General features: G+C 47.3%; 1 protein-coding gene across 4 annotated transcripts; it reads right to left on the bottom strand.

Moving 5' to 3' along the window:
* Positions 1-7,543: 7,543 nt before the first annotated feature.
* Positions 7,544-22,465, bottom strand: glipr2 (GLI pathogenesis-related 2). Of its 4 annotated transcripts, XM_066713206.1 has the most exons (15): positions 18,709-18,901; positions 18,078-18,129; positions 16,219-16,245; positions 15,749-15,967; positions 14,980-15,057; positions 14,494-14,652; positions 11,622-11,942; positions 11,306-11,383; positions 10,919-11,173; positions 10,559-10,771; positions 10,382-10,459; positions 9,797-10,018; positions 9,290-9,508; positions 8,923-9,000; positions 7,544-8,719 (listed from the first exon to the last, which is right to left on the bottom strand). In XM_066713206.1, the coding sequence occupies exons 3-15, from the start codon at positions 16,223-16,225 to the stop codon at positions 8,553-8,555; spliced, it is 2,094 nt and encodes a 697-aa protein (XP_066569303.1). In that variant the 5' UTR covers positions 16,226-16,245; positions 18,078-18,129; positions 18,709-18,901; the 3' UTR covers positions 7,544-8,552. The 4 variants fall into 4 exon arrangements, with proteins under 4 accessions (XP_066569303.1, XP_066569300.1, XP_066569302.1 ...); XM_066713203.1 differs by lacking the exons at positions 18,078-18,129; positions 18,709-18,901 and adding an exon at positions 22,133-22,465; XM_066713205.1 differs by lacking the exon at positions 18,078-18,129.
* Positions 22,466-24,487: the final 2,022 nt, after the last annotated feature.

Here is a 24,487-nt window from a genome sequence, read left to right on the forward strand (position 1 = left end):
ACGGCACACCCTGCTGCAGGTTGTTATTGATTTTTGGATTGACTGATTCCTTATTACCACAAGGCTGGGAGCTGCTCTAACCCCCCCTTTCACAGAACCCCAGGCATGATCCGGCCAGCCTGGACTTGTGGGGTTGTCACAGTGATTATCTGAAGGCTTCTGTCAGGCCAGGAGTGGAGTACCGTACACAGCAGGGAGGCAGAGAGAGAGGGAGGGGACGGGACCACCAGGGAGCCTCTCTGCAGCCCGTCGCCATGCTGACTGGCGGTAAACAGAGGGCGGAGCCAGGGCCTGCGGACAGTTGCCCTGCCGACAGCGGAACAGCATGCTCCATTGCCATGACAACAGGGAGAGGAGAGGCAGGTCTCTCGCTTTCTTTCTCTCTCTCTCTCCCCCTCCCCCTCCCTGTTCCGCCCAAAAGCCTGCCAGGCCTCTCTCCATCCACATTTAAAGTGCCCATCTGTCTGTCTCTCTGCTTGCCTGCCTACTTGGCTGTCTGTATGCTTGTGTGTTTTGGAGTCTGTGTGTTCGTCTCTGCATCTCTGTGGAAATACATTTTAAAAGTGTTTTTGATAGTATGTAAATGTGTTTCAGGCACACGGTTACCCCACTGTGATAACCATGCACATCATGTAATAAATCATCAGGTTCCTGTTTCGGGATGGGATGAAATTAGCAGAATGTAATTTTCTGTTCAACCCTACCTTCATTTTTTGACGACATGAATCAAGGAACAAGAGGAATTCAAAAACAAACACAAGGGGAATTGAATTGAAGGGGAAAGTGAATTGCTTCTATTGTTAGTTTTTCTTCATGTGTGTGTCTCTGTGTGGGTGTTGTATCCATATGTGCATGTATGTCTGTGTGTATGTGTGTGTGTGTGTGTGTGTGTGTGTATATGTGTGTGTGTCTGTCTCTGTGTGTATCTGTCTCTCTGTGTCTGTGCATGTCTGTGTGTGTGTGAGCATGCGTCTGTGTTTGAAATCGCACCTTGAATGGAATCTTGACTCAAGTGGAATTCCTGCCGGCCGCCCACTGTTCCTTCTCTGAGAATGTGTCACAATGTGGCTGGAATGGAGAGCAGGCCCCAGCGCAGGGCAGTCTAACTGGAGCAAGACGATTCCTCAGAATATCTGGGCGGGTTGGTCTTTGGGGAGGGAGCGGGGACTGGGAGGGTGGGAGTGGGGTGCGGTGTTTGAGATTTTTGGGTGAGGGGCAGCAGCAGCCGCCGCCTCATCTATGCAACAATTCTGGGAGCCGACAGCCCAGGAATGAGGGGCAGGAGAAGCAGGGGTATAAATAGTGTGTGTGTGGGTCAGAGAGGAATGCTGACAGGCAGTGTGTGTGTCAGTGTGTGCATATGTGTGTGTGTCTGAGTGTATGTATGTGCATTTTGTCAGTGTGTGTGTACGTCTAAGTGTGTGTATGTCCGTTTATGAGTCTTTGCTTGTGCATGTGCGTGTGAGTGTGTGTGTTTGTGTGTCAGTGTATGCGTCTGAGTGTGTGTGTGCATGCGGAGATGACATGCCTACAGCACGGGGACTGTTGTGGTTGAGAGAGGGATGGGTGAGGAAAGGAAAGGTTGAAGGGAGGTTGGGGATGGTGAGGGATCCCCAGCAGTGTGAGGCGGGGAGCTGGGATTATTCTCACACAATTGTATTCTGGCGTCTGCTCCCCATTCACGGAAAGTGGGTTGTTAGTAGACTTCAAACAAAACAAAACAAAACAAAATCAAACAAAAGCAGGACAAAACAAAGAAGGAAAAACTTAAACACAGCAAAGTGGGAGAGCAGGTCGGAGTCTCTGTCTGCGTCTGTGTGTGAGAGCTGTGACCCGGCCTCGCGGCTCTGTTTCCAGTCTAGCAGGGAAGCGGTCCGCACAGCCGGTGAGGAGGAGAGGGAACTACCAAGCAGGAAGTGCAGCAGCGGGAGGGGCAGTGTTGGATTCTGGAGCAGGAAGTGGAGTTTTAGGATTAAGTAGGAGAGTAACCCAAGCCACACTGACAATCCTGCCAGAGGCACCTTGACAAAAAGCCTGCTTGCTGTCCTACCACATTCATCTCCATTAAGGTCAACCAAACAGGGATGTGGGCGGCCCCTCCCCGGTCTGCATTATTTATGTTCAATTGAGAGAAAAATAAATGAAAGAAAAGAGAGGATAGAGGGGGCAGTGATGTGTGACAGACAGAAACAGTAACACACACTCACACACAGACACACACACTCACTGACACACACACACTCACTCACTCAGCACAGAAAGCAACTGGAGCCATGATCTCACTGTGCAGCCAGCATGCAGGTCAGCTGCCCATTGCTCAATGATGCTGGAAGCCCCGGGGGGTTCAGGAATCCTTCTTGGTGACTAAGCAATCTCAACCGGACCGGGCAGCATGGCCCCCCCAACAAACCCCACCTTAATAAGCAGAACCAATCCATAAAAAATGTACAACCTCCCCTAAATAGATAGCAATAGTTTTTATAGCACAAGCAGGCGTGTGTGTGGGTGAGCTGAGTGGGTTGCCCCAGCACAATGATTCATGTCATATTCCTCAGGGTGCACTTCGTTTTGTTTAGGCGAGAGATTGGTTACCACTTGTGTGTGGTACTAGGTTCGATGTGTGTGTTTGTGTGGTGCTGTGTGTGTATGTGATTGTGTGTTTTATTGTGTGTTGTACTTCCTCACAAAAATAAATGTTCGCACCACCTGCCTCGCATGAAAAGAGGGGGGAAGTGGGAGCTAGGGTCACTCAGGAGCTGGCCTGGAGATCAGAGGTGACAACACAGCCAGGCTGGGCTTTCTGTGACTTGTTTTCCAGTCAGGGATGATGCAACCCGACCTTCGGCTGCTTGCAGGCAGCGGTAGGGCCAGGGCCTTGTGTTTCTGCTGCCGTTTCCTTATCTGCCTGGGAGGCAGGGCACACTGGCCCGTGTCCAGTGTTTTATAGTAAATCAGCCAATTAATACATACATATTATACGCAGTATATAAATTATAAATCCAGTATGAAAAAAATAATCAAGCATGTCTTTGTAAATCCTTCCACAGTCTTTCTCTTTCTCTTTCTCTCTCTCTCTGTCAAAAAACAACATGGGCATATTTTGAAATGACAAAGGGAAAGAGGAGAATGAGGGGGGGCGCATCCCAGAGGGGAGCCGGAGTAGTTTGCAAAAGACGTCAGCGATACAGTGCTGTCGGCACGCCCAGGAGCCGAGCACACAGGAGCTGTGCCAGTGTCTGGGACGGCGAGGGGAGCGGGGAGAGGGAGGCAGTGTGGGGCTTGGAGGAGGGGGGTGGGATGCCAGGCAGAGGTGTGACTCAGGTTACTGGGCCCCACTGATACAGGACAGGAACAGCTGCCTGCCTGCCAGGCCCAGAGCGTGCCGAGAGGGATCAATAATGCAACAGCAGCCAGGCAGAAATTCTCCCATTACAGCGCTGCTCCTCATTAACCCCACGATGACCACCACTCCCACGGGATGCCCCGAGCACAGGCCTTACCGCCTGGGCCCACATTTACTGGCTGTCCACGTCAGCACTGCTACCCCCCAAGAGCAGGCGGTTACACAATTAATGCTCAGCGCATAATGAAGAATCAGAGAGACAGAGACAGAGAGAAGGAAATGAATCAGTAAGTAAGATGGAGAAGAGGACACCAGCGCAGCAGTCTCATCGAGAGCAGCAGCGATAACAAACCCTACCCCCACCAGGCCAGTCTCCCATGCAACCCTGCAGCTCTGGCTCCTCGCTGGCGCAGTGGCTGGGAGTGGCTGGCCGTGCTCTTGCTGGGAGGACTTTACATTTTTTCTTCCCCAGGCACTAGATGTACCTGGGGAGCAGATGGAGGAGCCAGGCTGACACAAACTGAGTTGCTGAGAGCCAAGAGGAGGAGGGATGAAAAGTGCAGGCAGTGGGGGGGGGGGGGGCAGATATGACTGTGCGATTTTTAGGTTAGTTTGAGTTTTTGTGGCAAGAGAATCCTTTTGTCTCTGCTCGTGTACAGGGTAGTTATAGTTTGACTCAGTGGGGCCTGAGGAGAGTAGAGGAGATTGTGTACATTATTCTCAGTGGGGGCTTTTTTTATTATTATTATTATTATTATTATTATTATTATTATTATTATTATTATTATTATTATATTATCCTGTCACCAGAAACTCAAGAATTGCTGCAGTGTACAGGCTGACAGACTAGGGAATTTATCACAAACTCAATGTGGCAAAGAAACTGGGTGGCCAGGTCCAGTTTACAGAAACATTGGTGTATAGATTAGTAGAAGATATATGACTGTGGTCTTTTATTTAGTGTGGTTGTTGCAGAGAGCATGCCCGCTCACTGGCAGTGTGAAAACAGGGGCCCTGGTCCGTGTTATAGTGACTACCGCTCACACGCCTCTCCGAGCAGGGTACCTGGGCAGAGTGATAACCGATCTGGCTGGCTGGCTGCCAAACTGCTTGTCATTACAGGGGCCTTTGGCGGGATCAGAGCATGACTGGTGGAATACGTTTTGAAAACCCCTGAGTGTCCAATCAGCATGCTCCACAGGTCGAGCTGGACCAATCAGCTCGCTCTCTCTGCTCTGTTTTGGCGGGCTCTAGGCACCTGTGAGTTCTGTTTGGTTTATTTTGCCTCCTTTTTTTCTGTGCTTAAAGAAACTAAAATAACAAACGCCTCTGCTCAGTCCAGCCCCCCACCCACTCACTCACACACACACTGTCATCTTCCTTGTCCTGTTTCAGTGTAACACCCACCAGCGCCCCCCTCCAAACACACACACGCATGCACTCCCAGCCTCTAACCTTTAACCAGAACAGAGAGTCAGGCAGGCCAGTCCTGGAAGCTTCTCTTCAGTACTCCATCCCAATTTCCTTCCTACATAAATCCCCTACTCTCCTACTCTCTCTCTTTCTCTTATATCCCTTTTCCTTTTTCCTTCTTTCTGTCTTTCTTTTGTCTTTTCCTTTCTCTGATATAGTCCCAGTACAGCACGCAGTCTGTCACAGGCCTCCCAGGCAGTCCCTTTCTGAGAACAGGGACACAGACACATGGGGACATGGGAACACAAAGACACTGAGACACATGCACCATACATGGGATGTTATTGGTTTTGTTGTTTTTAATCAGCTGTTTCAGTGTGGGGAGACTCTTTGACTTAAGAAAGAAAGAAAAAAGGAAGGAGAGAAAGACAGACAGACAGACTAAGGCAAAGAATAAAAGACTGAAGAAACACTCGCAGCTTCACTCTGCACTGAAAGGCAGCTGTGGTGAAAGCTGAGCGATCAGCAGTCTGATCCGCTTCCTCTTCTGTATGAGGAAGGCAGACAGAACGAATACTGCCGCAGTTTCGGTTGACATTTACTGATAAAAAAAACATCCAAATGAAAAAAAACAAATCTTCCTGAAGCGATAACTAAAACAGGAACACTGCCGTGTTGAGGAATTGGCTTTCCTCCAGAGATGAAGAGCCACGACGGGTGGGGGTAGGGGTGGGGGCAGGGGTGGGGGTGGGGTGGGGGTACGGGTGAGCTGGCTACCTGTTTTTCACGTCTCCAACAACAAAGGGGAGAAGAGTGGCGTGGCAACTCTCTGTTGCCACCTTGTGGCTGCATTGGGAATAAGAGAGATTATTGAAACGTTGGCGCCCTCTGGTGGCGCTCTCTATTACGACACTTAAACAGTTATATTTTGTATATGTGTATTTTATTATTTAAAATATTTTTTTCAAATTAAACTTTAGAGAAAGTAAAACAGACAACTGTGAAGCAGCACAGAGGTGAGAGAAATGCCGTCTCGGATCAGTAGCAAGCACATTAATTGAAAGTAGATCCTCTTTGTTCAGAACAATTAAATTCAAATCGGGTTGAGCCCAGAAATTGCATGAATGTAAAAGGAGACAGGCCCACTTCCTGCAGGTTAAAAAGCCAGAATTGTTAGCAAACATACAAAGAAACAAAGGGCCTCATCTGGGTGTGACTGGGTGTGAAAGGGCTCCTGAACAAAAGTATTGATGGACTAGGGAGGATCAATCATTATTATTATTATTATTATTATTATTATTATTAATAATAATTAAGTCATTTAGCACATGCATTCATCCAAGTTGACTTGCATGTTTTTTTTTTCCAGCCATGGCTAACATGCAGTGCTCTATACATACACACAATCGCAGATTAATGTGAAATACAGAAGCTTAAAATGTTTATCCACCATGGGAGATGAAAACGAAAGAGCAAGATGATCAAATCTAATATTTTATATCCACTACTAAATCTATCTTGAATAAATAATAATAAAAAAAAAATTATAGACCCTATTAATTTTTTGGACTCTCAAACTACAATTGAATGTATGACTAATCAACATAACATCAGGTAATAGATTATAATTAAAACCTGCAATTAAAAATATCAGGCTTTATCATATGAAAATTAATATGTCTGTGATCATATCAGTTAATAGAATAAAACCCACATTACTTCACACGAACACGCTTGTTTTGATTCTTGCAGCCAATGGGACCCCTTGAAGCTGCCCTTCTAACATCACAGCTTGATGTCACACGGACGGTTTTTGTGTTTTCTTTAAAACATATAAACTTCTTGATTACTATTTATTAATAAAAACATCCAATGCGTTTTATACTGCAATATTATTTTATACAATGTAAAATTATTCTAAATTTTAATATAATATTTAACTCTGGATATGGGAAGTAAGGTTTGGGACGAAAAAAGTCAGGGGAAAAGTTTAGGTCAATTAATACTTGAATTGTAACCAACTTTAAGCTTATTTGATTAAATAAATAAAAAAGATTGACCAGCCTATTACAAACTCAGAATCTTATATTTGTGTGGGGTATACACTCACCTAAAGGATTATTAGGAAAACCTGTTCAATTTCTCATTAATGCAATTATCTAACCAACCAATCACATGGCAGTTGCTTCAATGCATTTAGGGGTGTGGTCCTGGTCAAGACAATCTCCTGAACTCCAAACTGAATGTCTGAATGGGAAAGAAAGGTGATTTAAGCAATTTTGAGCGTGGCATGGTTGTTGGTGCCAGACGGGCCGGTCTGAGTATTTCACAATCTGCTCAGTTACTGGGATTTTCACGCACAACCATTTCTAGGGTTTACAAAGAATGGTGTGAAAAGGTAAAAACATCCAGTATGCGGCAGTCCTGTGGGCGAAAATGCCTTGTTGATGCTAGAGGTCAGAGGAGAATGGGCCGACTGATTCAAGCTGATAGAAGAGCAACTTTGACTGAAATAAGCACTCGTTACAACCGAGGTATGCAGCAAAGCATTTGTGAAGCCACAACACGTACAACCTTGAGGCGGATGGGCTACAACAGCAGAAGACCCCACCGGGTACCACTCATCTCCACTACAAATAGGAAAAAGAGGCTACAATTTGCACAAGCTCACCAAAATTGGACAGTTGAAGACTGGAAAAATGTTGCCTGGTCTGATGAGTCTCGATTTCTGTTGAGACATTCAGATGGTAGAGTCAGAATTTGGCGTAAACAGAATGAGAACATGGATCCATCATGCCTTGTTACCACTGTGCAGGCTGGTGGTGGTGGTGTAATGGTGTGGGGGATGTTTTCTTGGCACACTTTAGGCCCTTTAGTGCCAATTGGGCATCGTTTAAATGCCACGGCCTACCTGAGCATTGTTTCTGACCATGTCCATCCCTTTATGACCACCATGTACCCATCCTCTGATGGCTACTTCCAGCAGGATAATGTACCATGTCACAAAGGTGGAATCATTTCAAATTGGTTTCTTGAACATGACAATGAGTTCACTGTACTAAACTGGCCCCCACAGTCACCAGATCTCAACCCAATAGAGCATCTTTGGGATGTGGTGGAACGGGAGCTTCGTGCCCTGGATGTGCATCCCACAAATCTCCATCAACTGCAAGATGCTATCCTATCAATATGGGCCAACATTTCTAAAGAATTCTTTCAGCACCTTGTTGAATCAATGCCACGTAGAATTAAGGCAGTTCTGAAGGCGAAAGGGGATCAAACACAGTATTAGTATGGTGTTCCTAATAATCCTTTAGGTGAGTGTATAATCAATTTGATAGGCTTTGTTGTATTTTTACCCCTACAGTTTGTATAACATTAAAAACATTGATAGATCCAGTACCCTAGATAGTGTGAAAGCATTAAATCCCCAAATTTGTATATGATTTGTATTTTTCTGACTGGGCCTCTCAAACAATTTAGCAGCATGATGCCTCTGGTGAAAGGTCAGGGGTCAGGGCTCATGGGTCAGGACCGAGCTGTCAGTGAGGTATACTGTGTGTGGAGGGTTCCAGAAGCACCTTTTTCATGTGAACAGGCCCCAGATCACAGCCAGTCTCCTCTCCCTCTCTCTCTCTCTCTCTCTCTCTCTCTCTCTCTCTCTCGCTCTGTCTCTCTCTCTGTCTCTCTCTCTCTCTCTCTCTCCCTCTGTCTCTCTTTCTCTCTCGCTCTCTCTCTCTCTCTCTCTCTCTCTCTCTCGCTCTGTCTCTCTCTCTCTCTCTCTCTCGCTCTGTCTCTAGCCCCTGGCCCCCTTGGACAGAACATTGTCCTGGAAGTAGCCCTTGTTGGTGATGTTGCCGGGGGGATTGTAGAATGCCACAGAAATGAACATTCCATTTCCATCGGTGGCCAAGCCCAGCCCCACCTCCTTGGAGGATCGCCACACCATCTGAGTGAAGTTCCCTGGGGGAGAGAGGGAGAGAGAGAGAGAGAGAGAGAGAGACAGAGGTGTTTATTATATTATATCTTGTTAAATGCTATCCATTGTAATGTCACGTCAATAAAGCAGATTTGAATATTAATTTGAATGTTTGAAACAGAAAGAGATAATGAGGGAGAGAGAGATAGGCGAGAGAGGCGGAGAGAGGGACAGTCAGACACGATACCTGTTCCACTCTGAAATCCCGGGGCGCTGAAGTTGTACTTCTTGCTTTCCTCGTACCAGGACTCGGCCACCTCGGACCCTGCGGACACAGCGCACTGTCACGTGGGCTCGCACCGTCACCCTCACCACGCTCCTCTGTGTGATTTCCACACCTGAAACCTTTTCCTTCGCTGCTTCTTTCGAAGGATTCACTAAACACCAAATACACTTTCCTTTAGAGCAGTAGTCTCTATTTGTCTGTCTGTCTCTGTGTAAGTCTGTCTGTCTCTCTGTGACTCATTTATCTATCTGTCACTCTTTCCCCTTTTGTAAGATAAAACGTAATACCAAAACACTGTATACCGCTCTGTATACTGCTGGCTGTGTACCTGAAGGGGGTGCTGTACTGGAGCCCCAGCGGTACCACAGGTTCTCTCCGTGCTCATTGCCACTGCTCTTCAGGGCCTTGAGCCGCACCAGCTCAGCTGCCCAATCACGTGCCTCCTTGGAGAGGGCAGGGCTCAGCGTCAGAGGCCTCGCTCCATGCTTCTTTCGGAAGCCATTCAGCGTCTCGAGCAGAGAGCGGGAGAACTGGGCCAGAGTGCTGTCTGCAGGGAAAAGTGCAGTCCACATAGCACAGATTGAAATGGTGTAGCACAGTACAGCCCAGTGTTATAGAATACAGGAGAGTTCAGCACAGTACAGACATTTTCCTGTTCTTCATGTATCCATAGACCACAAGCTGTAAACAACTGCAAACAAACAAATAAACAAAATAAACAAACCAAAACAGACGGAACATAAAATAACTAAACCAGACAGGAGGGCTGTAGCGCTGGGGCTGCAGGTACAGTAGAGCGCCCTTCCGCTCCTGCACTGCGGGGGTCTCCTCTCACCTGGCAGAGGGGCCACTTTGTTTCCTCCTGCACTTCGGGACTCCACTACAGGCTGCTCTGTGACCTTTGACCCCGGGGGCAGGACATTGCGCGCGTAGAAGCCGGGGTTGGTGATGTTGCCGGCAGGCTCGAACTGGGCCACCACGATGACGGTGCCTCCCTTGCTGGCCACACCCACCCCCACCTCTTGGGATGAGCGCCAGACCAGCTGGGTGAAGTGCCCTGGTTGAGTGGCGGCGGGGGAGATATATAAGAGAAAGATAAGGCACTGACAATTCAAGATTTTGGATTCCTTTTATAAATTGCCCTCTACCCTCCCCTTCGCTCTTCATCATCTTCTCACTTACACCAGTCGTGCTGTTTCTATTGATTTCCCCTGTGTCCCCTTCCCCTGCAATCTTGTCTGCAATTATTAGCTCACGAATCGAGGATGCCGGGCTTGTATTAACTGTATTTTTTCTAATGCACTTCTGTAATTTTGAACCTGTAATTTGTACTATGTTTGATCTGTAATTTTAGACTGTATTGCACTTTTATAATGCTGTTATGTTTTGTAAGTCGCCCTGGATAAGGGCACCTGCGTACCTGTCTTGTCCTGCCGCCCCGACCTGGAGAAGTCGTATTTCTCGCTCTCTTTGTACCAGGCGTCCACTACCTCGCGGCCTGGGGGACAGAGGGCCAGCTTTAATTAATCTGATAGGCTCTACCTCCTCCTCCTCTTCTCCGCCTCCCACTCTCCCGCCTCTTCTTCCAGGCTCCTACCAGTAGCAGTGGTCCCCGGGCCCCCAGTCTTGGCCCAGATGTTCTCTCCATGTCCGCAGGGTGAATGCTTAAGGACACTCTGGGACAGCAGGGTCTCTGCCCAGCGCTGTGACTCCCCGATCAGGTCGGGGCTCAGCACTAAGGGGGGGGCACCGTGGACACGACGTCGCTCGTTGCAAGCCTGCAGGAACTCTCTGGAGAAGGAGTCCGATTCTGAGAGAGAAAGAGAGAGAGAGGGAGAGAGGGAATGGGAGTGGGCATAAGTGCATAATTTATTCAATTAACCACTTAAGCAATGACTACTGGAATCCTTTCTGACTCCTCAGGAATTGAAAGTAAATACCCCCTTCATTCACCTACCTATGGAGTCCACTGCCTGTTGCCCCCTCTCCCTTGCTGGGCTGCTGTGGGGCTGTGGTTTCTGCACTGCGGCCTCCCTGCTGCCCCCCGGTGGTGCGGTGCCGCGTGGCAACACGTTCTTCTGAAAGTAGCCAGCATTGGTGATATTCCCGGCTGGGCGGTAGCGTGCCACCGCGATCACCATCCCTTTGCCATCTGTTGCCTTGGCAATGCCCAGCTCCTGCGAGTCACACCACACCACCTGGGTGAAATGACCTGTGGAGAGAGAGAGAGGGAGGGTGAGGTGGAGGAATAGGGATGGTAAAGTGAAGAAGCACCCAGTGTGCGTGTGTGTGTGTGTGTGTGTGTGTGCGCAGTGACAGGGGCAGTGAGACGCTGGACTCTGACCTGTGCTGCTCTGAAAGCCTGGCTTACTGAAGTTGTAATCCTTGATCTCGCTGTACCAGGACTCCACTGCTTCCTCGCCTGCAGGAACAAGGTATAGTACAGTACATCACAGCATAGTATAGTACAGCACAGTATAGTATAGCACAGCACAGTATAGAAGAGAATAGCACAGCACAGCACAGTGTAGCACAGAACAACACTGGTCCTGGTGCGGGTGTGGGTGGGGGGGTTGATGGAGGGAGGGATGAGGGATGTGGATGGCACCGATGCTGAAAGCTGGCTGTGGGTTGGCAGGACATGGGCTGGGCTGTCTCACCGGAGACGTCGGTCTTGTTGGAGCTCCACTTGTACCAGATGTTCTCCCCCAGGCTGGTGGTACTGTGCTGCAGGGCCCGCAGGGACAGCAGGTGGTCCGCCCACTCCTGGCTCTCACGGCAGAGGTCAGGGTTCAGATTCAGCGGGGGGGCCCCGTGTAGCCGCCGCCGGGCATTGTGGGCCTCCAGCGCCTCCCTCTGGAAGTCCGACTGGCCTGTCGTTCCCCGTGGTGGTGCGGGGCGGGGGGTGACAGCGGCGGGACGGGACGGAGATGGTCTGCTCGGCTTGGCTGGGGACTCTGTCCCCCCTTCAGCCTGACTCACTGCAATACAGAAGCACACAACACGGGGCGGGCCTTTACTCGTGGGACCAACAACACAACTCCCCTTCACGTTCGGCAACACTATCTGTGCAGCTCAGTGCAGACGCTAACTGAGGCTGCGTCCAAAAAACAAGTAGCAAAAACTGTACAGATAGGCTAGGTATGTTAGTAATGATTTATATGAGTGTTCATCATCAGAAATATTTTATTTACTGCAGTGCAGGGAAAGTTCAACACGACGCGATTTGATTACATAATTAGTGTGTCCACATTCAGGGGTTCTGTTAATCTGTTCTGTTATAGCCCCCTCTGTCCTTGTGCTCAGTTTCCAGTGTTCTCCTGCCCTCAACGCTGCTGCAAAATTTCCTAGTTTGGTGCAAAAAGGTGTCAGAGACCTGTCTGTGTTTTAAGCACTCTTGTAAAGAGGCCCAAAGAGGCCCATAACTGCGGCCCAGAGCAGGTACTGAATTCTCAACAGAATCATTATAATAATTTAGGTTGTCAGTGCAAAAACATCTGTTAGAGAAGGAACAGTACACCTGGGCTGGGGGGTCAGGGGTTTGCCCATATCCTGCCAAATACCACACAGGTTCATTTTATTGCTATGAGAATCCTCTCTATAGGCCTGTTTCACAGCTGGGAGGAATGGACAGCCACTTCATTGGTCAGGCAGTGAGGGAGGCATGTCTGAGAGTTTCGCTTTCTGCTCTTTTTACAATGGCCCTTTGGAATTTCATATTTCATTACAAGCCACAATAAACCATTCCACCATTTTAATATAATTTTTCTAATTATTTTAGTTATTATTATTTTCATTTGTATTATTGTTTTATTATTATTGTTGTTTCATTAATTTGAAAGATGCTTTTGCCCAGAGGAGTGACAGTGACTGAGCCACAGTGAGACAAACAACAAAACAGAACCTCTCAGATGGACAGGCCTTCACCTGGTTTGAGATATTAAACACACAAGACTGCGCCCTGTGAAAGTCTCGGGACTCGACCCATAAGGCGACAGGGTGGGAGTGTGGGGGGACGGGAGGCAGGGCATGTCCAGGGAGGGAGTGCACAGCTTATTTGCATGTATTTAAATTAGTGGAATGTGTGTGCGCATTGGACGATTGACGACATGTTATCAGCGCAGGGTGTTATTGGAGTGGGTGCTCTGGTACCCAGGTCTGAGTGCAGACGACTCTGACTGACTGAGGCTGTTTCTCGGGCCGGAGAAAGAGCCAATTCACTCTCTGCAGGGAAGACAGACAGTGGCTCTCTGCAGCATACAGGCCGATCCTGTCTCAGATCAACATAGGAGACAGGGGCTGCGTTTTGAAGACGACTTTCAAAGCTTCTCTTGCTCTGATGTTACAATTAGTAGCACCATTTATTATTATTATTATTATTATTATTATTATTATTATTTTATTAGTAGTAGTTTTGAACTCCCACTCAGTGTTTCTCATTTACACTCGGAGACCTGCGAGCGGATGTGGACTGAAGACACTGAAGGAAGGTGGTTGTAAATATGGGGCCTCTTAATGGGGTGATGAAGCAGACTTTTATTTCGTGTTTGTGCATCACACTGAAAGTTATATAGCACACATCAAGCACTTGATATCATACATTTAAGTACATTTATATATATATATGGATATATGAAGTAAAATATCAGCGTCAGTGGTGCACAACTCCCTGCCATCTGAGCCACCACGGAGTATTTCTCAATTCTGGATGGCTGGATGTCAGGATTGTGCACCCCTGTCAGAAGCATATATACTACAGTAATGCCCTTTTAAGCTCTACAGGAAGCTGCAGGCTGGCGTGCTTCAGTCCTGGGCCCTTCCCCTCTCTCCTCCTCTCCCAGCTCTCTGCCAGCTGCGAATGGAAGGCCCTTTATTTGACTGAAAAGGAAGAGTTAAGATGGGTGAACGGGGGGCCTGTGGCGCCGGTAGTGAGCGGGTTAGTGAAGCTGGCCCACGGGTTGGAGCCTGTGGTCGAGGTTAGTGTCTGTGAGAGCAGGCAGAGGAGACTCTTGTGGAGACAGTTTGGAGGCCCACTGGCTGCCGCTGTTCTGTAGTGTGTTGTTTGTGTGTGTCTGTGTGTGTTGCTGTGTTTGTGAGTTTGTCGATTCGATCTGTGCAATCGCACAGTGAGTGGTACAGTGTTATTGGTGTGTGAGCCAGTTTGATTGAGACACGTTGTGCTTGGAGATGGTTCTCCTGTATTGTAATATATTGTAAGTAGGAGCAACCTGTGTTGTGTTGTTTTGTGTTGTGGTACCACTGTAGCTTTGTTTTCGTTTTTTTTTTTGGTGCCTTGTGAGTAACCAAAGCTTGAGAGAGAGTGGCATTCGGAATCTCTTCAGCACAGAATAGGAGAGAGGACAGAGGGGTTAGCTCGTTGATATGGAAATAAAATACAAACATGGGTGGCCACAGAGTACAGGCCCCTCTTGGAGTTCTGTGCCATGCAGTGTTCAGATGCACAATAGAGAGCTTCTCCGCCGTTCCAATGCATCATGCCCCCCGCCAATCACTCATAAAGCCATGTGTTACCTGGGGTGTCCAGTGGCAGGACGTTCTTCTCGAAGTACCCCTGGTTGCTGATGTTGCCGGCGGGGCTGTACTGCCCCACCACATAGGTGGTCGCCCCATCTGTGGCCAGACCCACACCCACTTCCTTGCTGGACTTCCACACCACCTGGGTGAAGTGGCCTGCAGGAGACAACAGGATGAGTGCCCATGTTGCAGTGTGTGAGGGTGGCAGCACTGGTGTGTGCGTGTGTGTATCATTGTGCATTGTTTGCGCTTGTGTGTGAGTGTGCATGTGGCAGTGTGTGTGTGGTGCAGTAGAAACTGTTGCAATCCTCAAGGAGGCTTCAACAAGAAAGAAACTAAAGAAAATGAAAAATATATATATTTTTTTTTAAGCAAATTTGTGGTGAATTAACAGATAGCCTGGTGCAGCGGCCTTCCCCTCCCACACTTCCTCGTGATCCTGACTGGCGGGCTTGTGTCGGACACCCTTACGGACACCCTTACCCGTGTTGCCACCAAAGCCAGGGTTGCAGAAGTTGTAGTCCTTTATCTCACTGTACCAGTTGTCCACCGCCTCCTTCCCTGCAAGAGAAGCAGAGAAATTAAAGTTTAAAAATCTATAAAATAATACAGAAAACGCAAAACAGTGAAAAATACACTGTGCAGGCAGGAGTGCCGGACCCTGGGATGACATGTGCATGTCACAATCATTTCACAGGCTTGGCACTCAACAGAAATTGATGGATACATTGGTTGGATGGTTGACATATATTATCCCTACATCCCCGGCACAGATACGCCACACTGAGTTCCTAAGTGTTCAGACCTCTGTGGGATTGGCTGCCGCTCCTGGAGGCTCTGCACAGCTCCACACACAAAACCCCAACCCACACTGTTACCAAGCCCCGACTCACCTTATGCAAAAGATGTCTCTGTCGCGCCCTTCCCTAATTCTGCACTGCAGTGTGTGCACGGCCTGCTGGAGCCTCAGAACTGTTTTGCATATGCCTGGAGAGTGCTTTTAATTGGGGGGAGGTTGGCATTCTGTCAATCTGTCAGACAAGCTGCGTTTTCAGTTTTGTGTTGCTCTACCAGCAGGTTAATTTAAACATGGTTGAAACGTAAAAGTTGATCAGTGAAGAGGATATTTCATCATTAAAAAAACCAAATGCTTTTCCTTACGTTTTTCTTTTATCTAGAGACCTCTGCTTGTAACTAAAGAAGAACCCAAGTGACCAAACACCTGTGAGCATATGCACCAATGAGTACACACCTGTCAGGTTCTTGGGGGAGGAGCTCCAGGCATAGTAGAGGTTCTCTCCGTTCTCAGTGTCACTATGCTGCATGGTTTTGATTGACAGCAGGTGGTCAGCCCAGGACTGCGCTGATTGGCACAAACTGCGGCTCAGGGTCAGGGGCGGGGCTCCATGCTTCTTCCTGTAGGTGTTGTGGGTGTCCAGGAACTCTTTCTCAAAGCTGGAGCGCTTGTCGTCTGTCACACACAGACACACACACACACAGTTGTTGATAACTTCTTTGGAAAGAAAAAAACAACAAAACGGCCTGTGGCCAAAGGGGTCCAAACAACCACTGAATAGGACTGTTCTGTCACTGACTGCACTAGGACAATGAGGGTAGCAATTTACTGGATTCACATTTTAATTTCCTTCTTCCTATCTGAAAATAACAGAACATGAAATCAGGCAAACAAATCATGTTTGGAAAGAAACCAAAGGGACTCACCTGCCATTGTTTTGGTATTCCGGAGAACTGCAAAAAAAAGAAAGCAAATCACCAGGTTAACATTATTGACTGCACTTGGCTCCAATCTGTGTTTGTACAGCGTTGTATGTACACATATTAGCAATTGCAAGGCAAACACATTTCTCCTCTCAGAGCAGTTGTTTTAGGAAGGGGTGTGGACAGCCAGGTAACTTGTACAAGTTCACTACAACAAGGACAAGAGACTCCAGCTGAGGAACACAGCTCTGTTTGCATTGCTGCTTTGTTAGAACAGAGATGAGTGTTGTGCACAATACCTACTCCAAACACCCCACAGGGACACACACACAGACACACACAGGTAGACACACACAGGGACACACGGACAGACACACACAGGGACACAGACACAACACAGACAAGGCCAACACCTATACCAACACACTGACAATGCTTTACACTTCAGAGAGCACTGACTCACTTTGAGCTACCCAGTTAATCTGCTCATAAACCCCTGGCTCACCTGGCTGCAAAAATACAAAAACACAAAACACGAAAGGAAAAGAAAGTCACATAGCAGGTGTGTGTGTGTGAGAGAGAGAGAGAGAGGGAGAGAGATTTATGCTCCTCCTTTTTCAAAATTTGAAGGAAAAGAAAATCCAAGGCAGAGAAGATGACAGAGGAGGACATCGGACAGACAGTGGCCCTGTTCTTACCCATGACTGCTGTTCTTTCCTGAGCAGGAGAGCGACAGTCCAGCCAGTCCGAAAGTCACAGTCAAGTCAGTCAGTGTGGGACTGCGGACAGTAGTCTGCAGATCAGTCAGTCAGTCAGTCAATCGCTCAGTAGGTCAGTCAGTGTGTAGCAGAGACACAAAGGTATCCGTCCTGTGAGAGCCGGGAATCTGGCAGCTACACCTGTGCACACGGTTACACCTGTACTATACCTGCCCAGTGTAGTCGCCTGGTTGCATTGAGCTACCCTGAGCAAACACGGCCTGGGGAGGGAGGGGAGGGGAGTGGAGCTGGACGCAGTTTTTTACATGGCCACGATACAATGGGCACTGTGGTGAGTACACTCACATCTCTCAAGTTATAAACAGTGCATTACAATCCTAGCTCCGGCAGTAGTGCTGTGGGGGCCTTCTGCTTTACATGGAGGGTCTGTATGCTTGAGAGGGTGCACATATGGGGGAAAAATAGCATTGATTACTTTGTGTTCCCTTGTTAGTCGTTTTCAGGATTCGTTTAAATGTCAGGGGGTTTGCCAGCACAGTCCTGCTGCATTAGGGGAGCTATTAACAGAGCTCCAGAAGGCCAAATCGATGCGACCACAGCAAGAGAAGAAGAATTACTGCCGCTATGGCTGGAGCAAATCAAAACATCAGCAAAATGCAAGAGTGACCGGCCCACCCCGTTGCTCTGGAGCTGACAAGGGCCCAGCTACTAGTGCAGGACACACAAGCACAGCTAAGACCCTTATACACTGAGCACTGCGCAGCACACATAATTACCCACCATACTTACACAGTAGAAAGATATCTCTCAGCTTTCTCAGAAGTACAGTGAGCAGCAGAGGACTCTTTCATTCATAACTGCACTCTCTCTCTGTCTCTTTCTCTCTCTCACACACACACACACACACACACACACACACACATACATACATACATACATACATGCACACATACACACAAACACTCATTCTCCTGAAAATATCTGTGCACACAGTCAGTTACAATAACAACTCACTGGAAGGAAAGGTAACCTAATCATGTGAAGTCTGTGAAGATGATGAAGCTAATTACAAGATCATTACAAGCTCTCCTGCGGTTCTGTTTATTTTTGTTCTCCTTGCGAAGCACTATTGGAGTCACTCACCTACTAACAGAGAGACGCGTCTTCAGTGTGATTCACACAGAACGAGACACAACTGAAAGGCAATAAGACAACACACCAGGACTGCAGTGTGACAGTGAGATAGATAAGTAAAGTGAGGAAGTGAGAAGGCAGATCCCATTCTGTTTTATCCCTTTATGAAAACATTTGCATGGGAACATCATTACCATTTTAAAAAGTATCTGTATGGATGGGAAAGAAATGGTATAACATTATTTCCCTGAAATGAAATGTAATTTCTCCCGTGCACACAGCAGTCCACAGTGAATTGCAATACTTTGCTAATGACTGTGAATAAATAAACTATGCTACACACTGCACTACACAGTTTTGCATTGTGTATACACTGTGAAATGCTTTCTGCCTCCCGTGCCACTGCGGAGTGCACGGGTATTGAGTGCCCGATCTGGCCCATTATAAGGAGCTTTCCACACTGTTGTCTGCTGCTGCTGCTGTTCTTGAGAGACACTGCAGCAGCAGGCAAGCCTCAGGGCCAGGCTGGATGCTTCTGCTGCTGCAGCATCTCTCGCTCTGGACTCAAGAGAAGAGTTCGAGAGCATGGACAAAATCAATATCATCACCATCGTCAGCGCCCTTCCTCCCCCTTACTCACCTGCGGATACTTTTCTGTGTTTTTCGGGCTTGTGATCGATCAGCACTGAAGAGCTTCGTTGGTCTGCTGGTCTGCTGGTCTGCTGCTCTGCCTCTCTCTCTCTCTCTCTCACTCTCTCTCTCTCTCTCTCTCTCTCTCTCTGTCTCGCTCTCGCTCTGTTGTTATGTTCATCCAGGGACTGCAGACCCTATATATTCTGATTCGACTGCCCGCCTCCTGCTACATAGGTGGAGACTTCAGCTTGTAAATAATCTAACTCTCCCCCAAAAACACCCAACATCAGCAACACCCACCCCACCCCCTGCTACGCTCTCTGTGCTAATGACAGGCTGATGTCTCCATTCCTCAGAGTCTCATTGACTCCTTCCTGATGCAATTAGGCATCAATTTCTGTGGTTCAGTGGCAGCCCAAATGACATTTTTGTGTAAGGAACAGGTTTTCAGTCAACTGACCTGCCTGTGTCAGGGTGTGTGTGTATGTTTGTTTGTGTGCTTGTGTGTTTGCGTGAGAGAGTGTGTGTCTAAACAGATTCTTATATTTCTCATATGTACACATGTCACAGCACTGCCCCCCCATCGACAAATCGTCAGCAACCCCCCCCTCGACGACATTGACAAATTGTAAATCGTCAGTAGTGTGCCCCCTTTTTGGTCTTCCACCCCTGCCCTCCCAGTGTACGTGCCTGAATACACAAATTATTCTGTGGTCATGTTACGCCAAGATAACTAGCCATCAGTATCTGTTTCTCAACATGGCGAAACCAACGTGTAATTGGCCTAATTAAACTAAAACACCAGATAGTATGTATGAGCTAGTGCCTGCTCTGTCTCTGTGTGATGTTGACAGAGTGCGTTTCAGCAGCAGATGACCCGCCTAATCTTTAGGGAATCCAGATATTCAAACCACCAGCCTCCTACAGCTCTGCCACAGTGGCTGTGGTGCCCACATCTCCGTGTTTTGCATAAGTCCTCATCTACCTCTCCTCAGAATTATTATTATTATATAATTTCTCAGCAACTAACAATTGTTACAACTTATCACATTATTTATGTATTTTGTACATACAATTACCCATATGTACAGCTGGGTTTTTACTGGAGCAATCAAGGTACACTACCTTTCTCAAGGGAAACAACACCAGTGCCCTCCACCCGGTATTGAACACATAACCCTCTGCTCCACAGTCCTGAGCCCTGACCACTACTACACGATTATTAAGCCATTAGCCACTGAGCAGAGCCTGTCAGCACCTGGTGATGTAGAGACTGGGGCCTAGACCCAACCGAAACTTTAACCTTCCCCCGTCAATCAAGATTTAAAAACAACAACCCCATGCCCTCTTTCAGGCTTTTATTCACAAGTGGTTAAAGTGGATTCTGAGGAATGCCCTGGGCATCGATGGGCTCCTGCTTTGCACTATTGGCGTGGATTTCTCTGGAGTGCGGAGGCGTGGCCTGCACCCAAGGGGCTCAGGGAGTCATTGGCTGGCATCGGAGAGACATCTCCCGGACTTCAGCACCCTGCATGCATATCTCAGCTGCCTGTACTTCTTTACCTCCCTCTAGATAAAACAAATCAGTCATATGAGACTGCACTATTGCACCCTGCTGTTGTGGAAGCCTCTGTCATAGTGACATTCACACAGGTGAACTTATGGACGCAACTCCTGCCGTGTCCCATGTGCACAGCTGACAAGGTTTCTACTGAGGTTTTAGCTGTGCTGCAGCCCACACATCTCACGCACTGTTTGGGGTTGGCAAAAGGCAAAAGAGTTCCCCTCTATAGAGGCGTCTGCTGTTAAATAAATTCAGTAGTTTACAGCACTGATTGCAATGGTGTGAGGTTTAAATGTAAAGATTTGGCTGAACTCTCTTGGCTGAGGGAATGACGGTCTGGTGCCAGATGCAGACTGTCAACCACCCCCCTGTCTGCGGTGAATGAGCCAAAGAGCTGCTGCAGAGGCAGTGACAGGGGCAGTGGTGGGATGCAAAATGATGAATGCTGGGGGTGTGTGTTAAGGACGGGGTATTTATACCTTATGGGCAGAAGCGAGAGCTGAATCAGAGTTGTCTACTCGTGAAATTCAATTATAATTTCCAATAAATATATTAAGGGGGTACTTGAGGAGGTTTGTGAACAGGCACATATCTGGCCTTCTATGACATCCAGGGGCACACAGACTTAAGTACCGTATCTAAGTGACATCGTTATTATTTTTCTATGTTACATTTTTCCCCTTCTGCAAACACAAGTTGGACCCTTTCTTCCCCAATATATGTCAGTGAATGCTCAGGGGTTTAAATGGGGAATAAATACATGAATAAATCACACACACACATTCACGTCCCATCAAACACAAACACACACAGGCTCCCACAAAGACCTGCGTGCAAGGAGTATTGTGTTTTGACATTCCCTGGAACTGGATAACCTCTTAAGACAACAAGCCCATTCCAGGGAAACCCAGAGAATGAGGAAGCAAGGGCTAAATAATGTGACCATTGCAGGCATCCTTCTTTCACTTTACACAGTTATTATTTCCATTTTTGTCATAGCTCCTTCCCCAACCACCCCCTTGAAAACTGATCCCAGCATGCTATTTGTGTGCTTGTATTTGAATTCTCCTGCTGCTTTGTTTTGGTGCAAGCCCATATCTTTGGAAAACAAAAGTAATACTCCCTTTTCAAAACATCACTCCGGTTACACAAACCCACAGAACAAGGAAAAATAAATAAAATTAAAATACTACTAATACAGTAGTCTACCCCTGACCGGGCAACACACAGAGATATATATGACTCCATATGGGTTTTGTTATTTTCAAATCCACGGCTGACTTTGGCCCACACAGCTGGGGTAGGCCCCAATCTCGCCACAGGCCGAGACATAAAACAAAAACAGCAACAACAGCAATTGCAAAAGACCCATAAAAATACTGATAACTAACTAACTAAATAAATAAATAACAAACCACAGTAGAACTAATAAATGTGCACAGTTTACACCACAACTGGTAGCGTAAACACTGCAGCCCAGGACCATTAGAGCCAGCCCCATAAGGGCGACGACGCAGACAGACTAAGCTACCAAAAAACGACTTCCACCCCAAAGCCTTTCACTGGCAGCTACCGCAGTGGCGGTGGCGGCAGACTGCAGTCATACGTATATTTCACTGCCGGGTTACTGCTCTGCAATAGGGCCATATGAGGTGCACATGCATCCACAGGAAGAGGCCACAGTGCCAGGTTCCAGGAGTGAGGTGCAGGTTAGGCAGGCTGCTGGAGGGCTGCTTGTGCGCAGCCAGAGACAGAGTGGTGCTGCTGCAGAATTGAGGACGGGTGCTAAACGAGCAAGTTTGTACTCGGCTTCCCTCCCCCCTGGGCTTCGTCAGCCCTGTTGGAGAAAATGGGATGGTCTGCTTACCTGGAAAGATGAAAGACATCTTGAGGCTGGAGACCCAGAATGTGCTGTGCTGTCCGGTGCTGTCCTGTAGTGTCCGGTGCTGTCCTGTGGTGTCTTGTGGTGTCCTGTTGTGTCCTGTGGCTCTCTCACCCCACAGAGCGCTCTTTCTGAAGCTCAGCTGCTGTGATGAAGGCTGGGGTTGCAGCAGTGTGTGTGTGAGTGTGTTGGGGGGGATGTCTGTTTGGTTGGGGTTGCTGCTTGACAACGTCAAGGTTTTCGGAACATCAGCATTGAAATCGCAGCTCACTTCGACACGGGAAGGAAGCTGTGGCCGCAGGAGCTGTGACAGCAACACAGGAACATGCACACACACACACACACACACACACACACACACAAGAAAAAAAGAAAGAAAGAGAGGGAGAAAAGAAATACAGCCGCTCATCCCTTGTTTTTTCAAAGGGCCCGGGCGTGGCCCATATATTTCAGCAGAGGTGCTGATGAACAGATTAATAATTGCACAAGACAGATGAACCTCACTTGCCAAGAGCCCCTTTAGGGCAATGCAAAGCACCAACACGTAGCTCAGACAGCCTCCGTCTCGTCCTGCCTGGAGACAGTCAGACCTGGTGTGCGCAGACTGTGCTGGGAGCTCTCAGCACACCCTCTGTGCAAGTCTGCATGAATACATGGGTGACTGTGTTTATCTATGCATGTGTGAATGCATCTGTGTATGTGTGTCTGTAACTATTTATATATCCGTGTAACTGTGTATGTATCTGTATATCTGTGCATGTATGTTTGTAGATCTGTCTTTATGCAAGCATGTCTGATCTGTGCATTTGCATATTCACATATTCACCGTCTCCTGTATCTGTCTGTAAACCTGGTGCAATGTGGCTGAGTCTAATCCTGCCAAGCAGTTCGAGCCGCTCTGCTGTACTGAAGACTCACACTGTCACACAGCTGCAGTTACACCCATCGAGTACAGACAGACAGACAGATGTTTGTTCTTGTTAAGAGATTGGAGAACAGGCTGAGAGGGGCGGGAGGTGAGACACAGGAGTGTAAGATTATTTTAGGCAGAGCACAGAAACATATGTGGCCTCCCATACAAAACCAACATATATGTTTAATTCTTGTGCTCTCTTTTTGTATATTTTAACACATAGAATCTATTTTAAATTAATTTTATATTTATTTTACAGGTTGAAAATTAACGGCACCCTATAAAATAAATATATGGATTCCAGACTGAAATAAATTAAAAACATATCTCATATATTTTAAATATATAAAATATGGGTCTGTTTTGGCACATGACAAATATAAAGACAGAAAAACACATTGCGACCAGATATTAAAAATACATTTTCGTTCCGTATGGGTGCGACCATTTCAGAAAAAAAATTCTCACACACAACATTTCATATGGCATGTTTTTTTCCTTCTATTTTTTTTTCTCTCTCGTGCCCAAAAATCCCACATTTTCGGGCCACTGTGTGAGAATAAATGGGGCTGTAAAATGGGCTGTTGACTGAACCTGGAAGTAAATGGATGTAGCAGAGGGCACGTCTCTCTGGACTTAAAAGGCCAACGATAAATATATATATTATATTGGAGTCTGCAATCAATTAACATAAGGCTTCTGCCGTAACCATCAGAGTTCGCACACGAGTACAATGCCAGCGGTCATGATGACATCACTCTGATCCTACAGCTGAGGGGGTGGGGTGGGGGGTGCAGCTTTTGCAGTAAAAGCTTGGTAAGAAATTAACACCACCAGTGGAATATTTAATATTTAATTATATTATATATATTAAATATAATTTTGTCCGTAATCCATCCATTTAATGCATATGTGAAATAAATAAATGGTAGAATTTAGCCTTGCAGTGTACACTCACCTAAAGGATTATTAGGAACACCATACTAATACTGTGTTTGACCCCCTTTCGCCTTCAGAACTGCCTTAATTCTACGTGGCATTGATTCAACAAGGTGCTGAAAGCATTCTTTAGAAATGTTGGCCCATATTGATAGGATAGCATCTTGCAGTTGATGGAGATTTGTGGGATGCACATCCAGGGCACGAAGCTCCCGTTCCACCACATCCCAAAGATGCTCTATTGGGTTGAGATCTGGTGACTGTGGGGGCCAGTTTAGTACAGTGAACTCATTGTCATGTTCAAGAAACCAATTTGAAATGATTCGACCTTTGTGACATGGTGCATTATCCTGCTGGAAGTAGCCATCAGAGGATGGGTACATGGTGGTCATAAAGGGATGGACATGGTCAGAAACAATGCTCAGGTAGGCCGTGGCATTTAAACGATGCCCAATTGGCACTAAGGGGCCTAAAGTGTGCCAAGAAAA

Source organism: Amia ocellicauda, chromosome 9 (assembly GCF_036373705.1).
Source record: "Amia ocellicauda isolate fAmiCal2 chromosome 9, fAmiCal2.hap1, whole genome shotgun sequence".
Taxonomy (NCBI): Eukaryota; Metazoa; Chordata; class Actinopteri; order Amiiformes; family Amiidae; genus Amia; species Amia ocellicauda.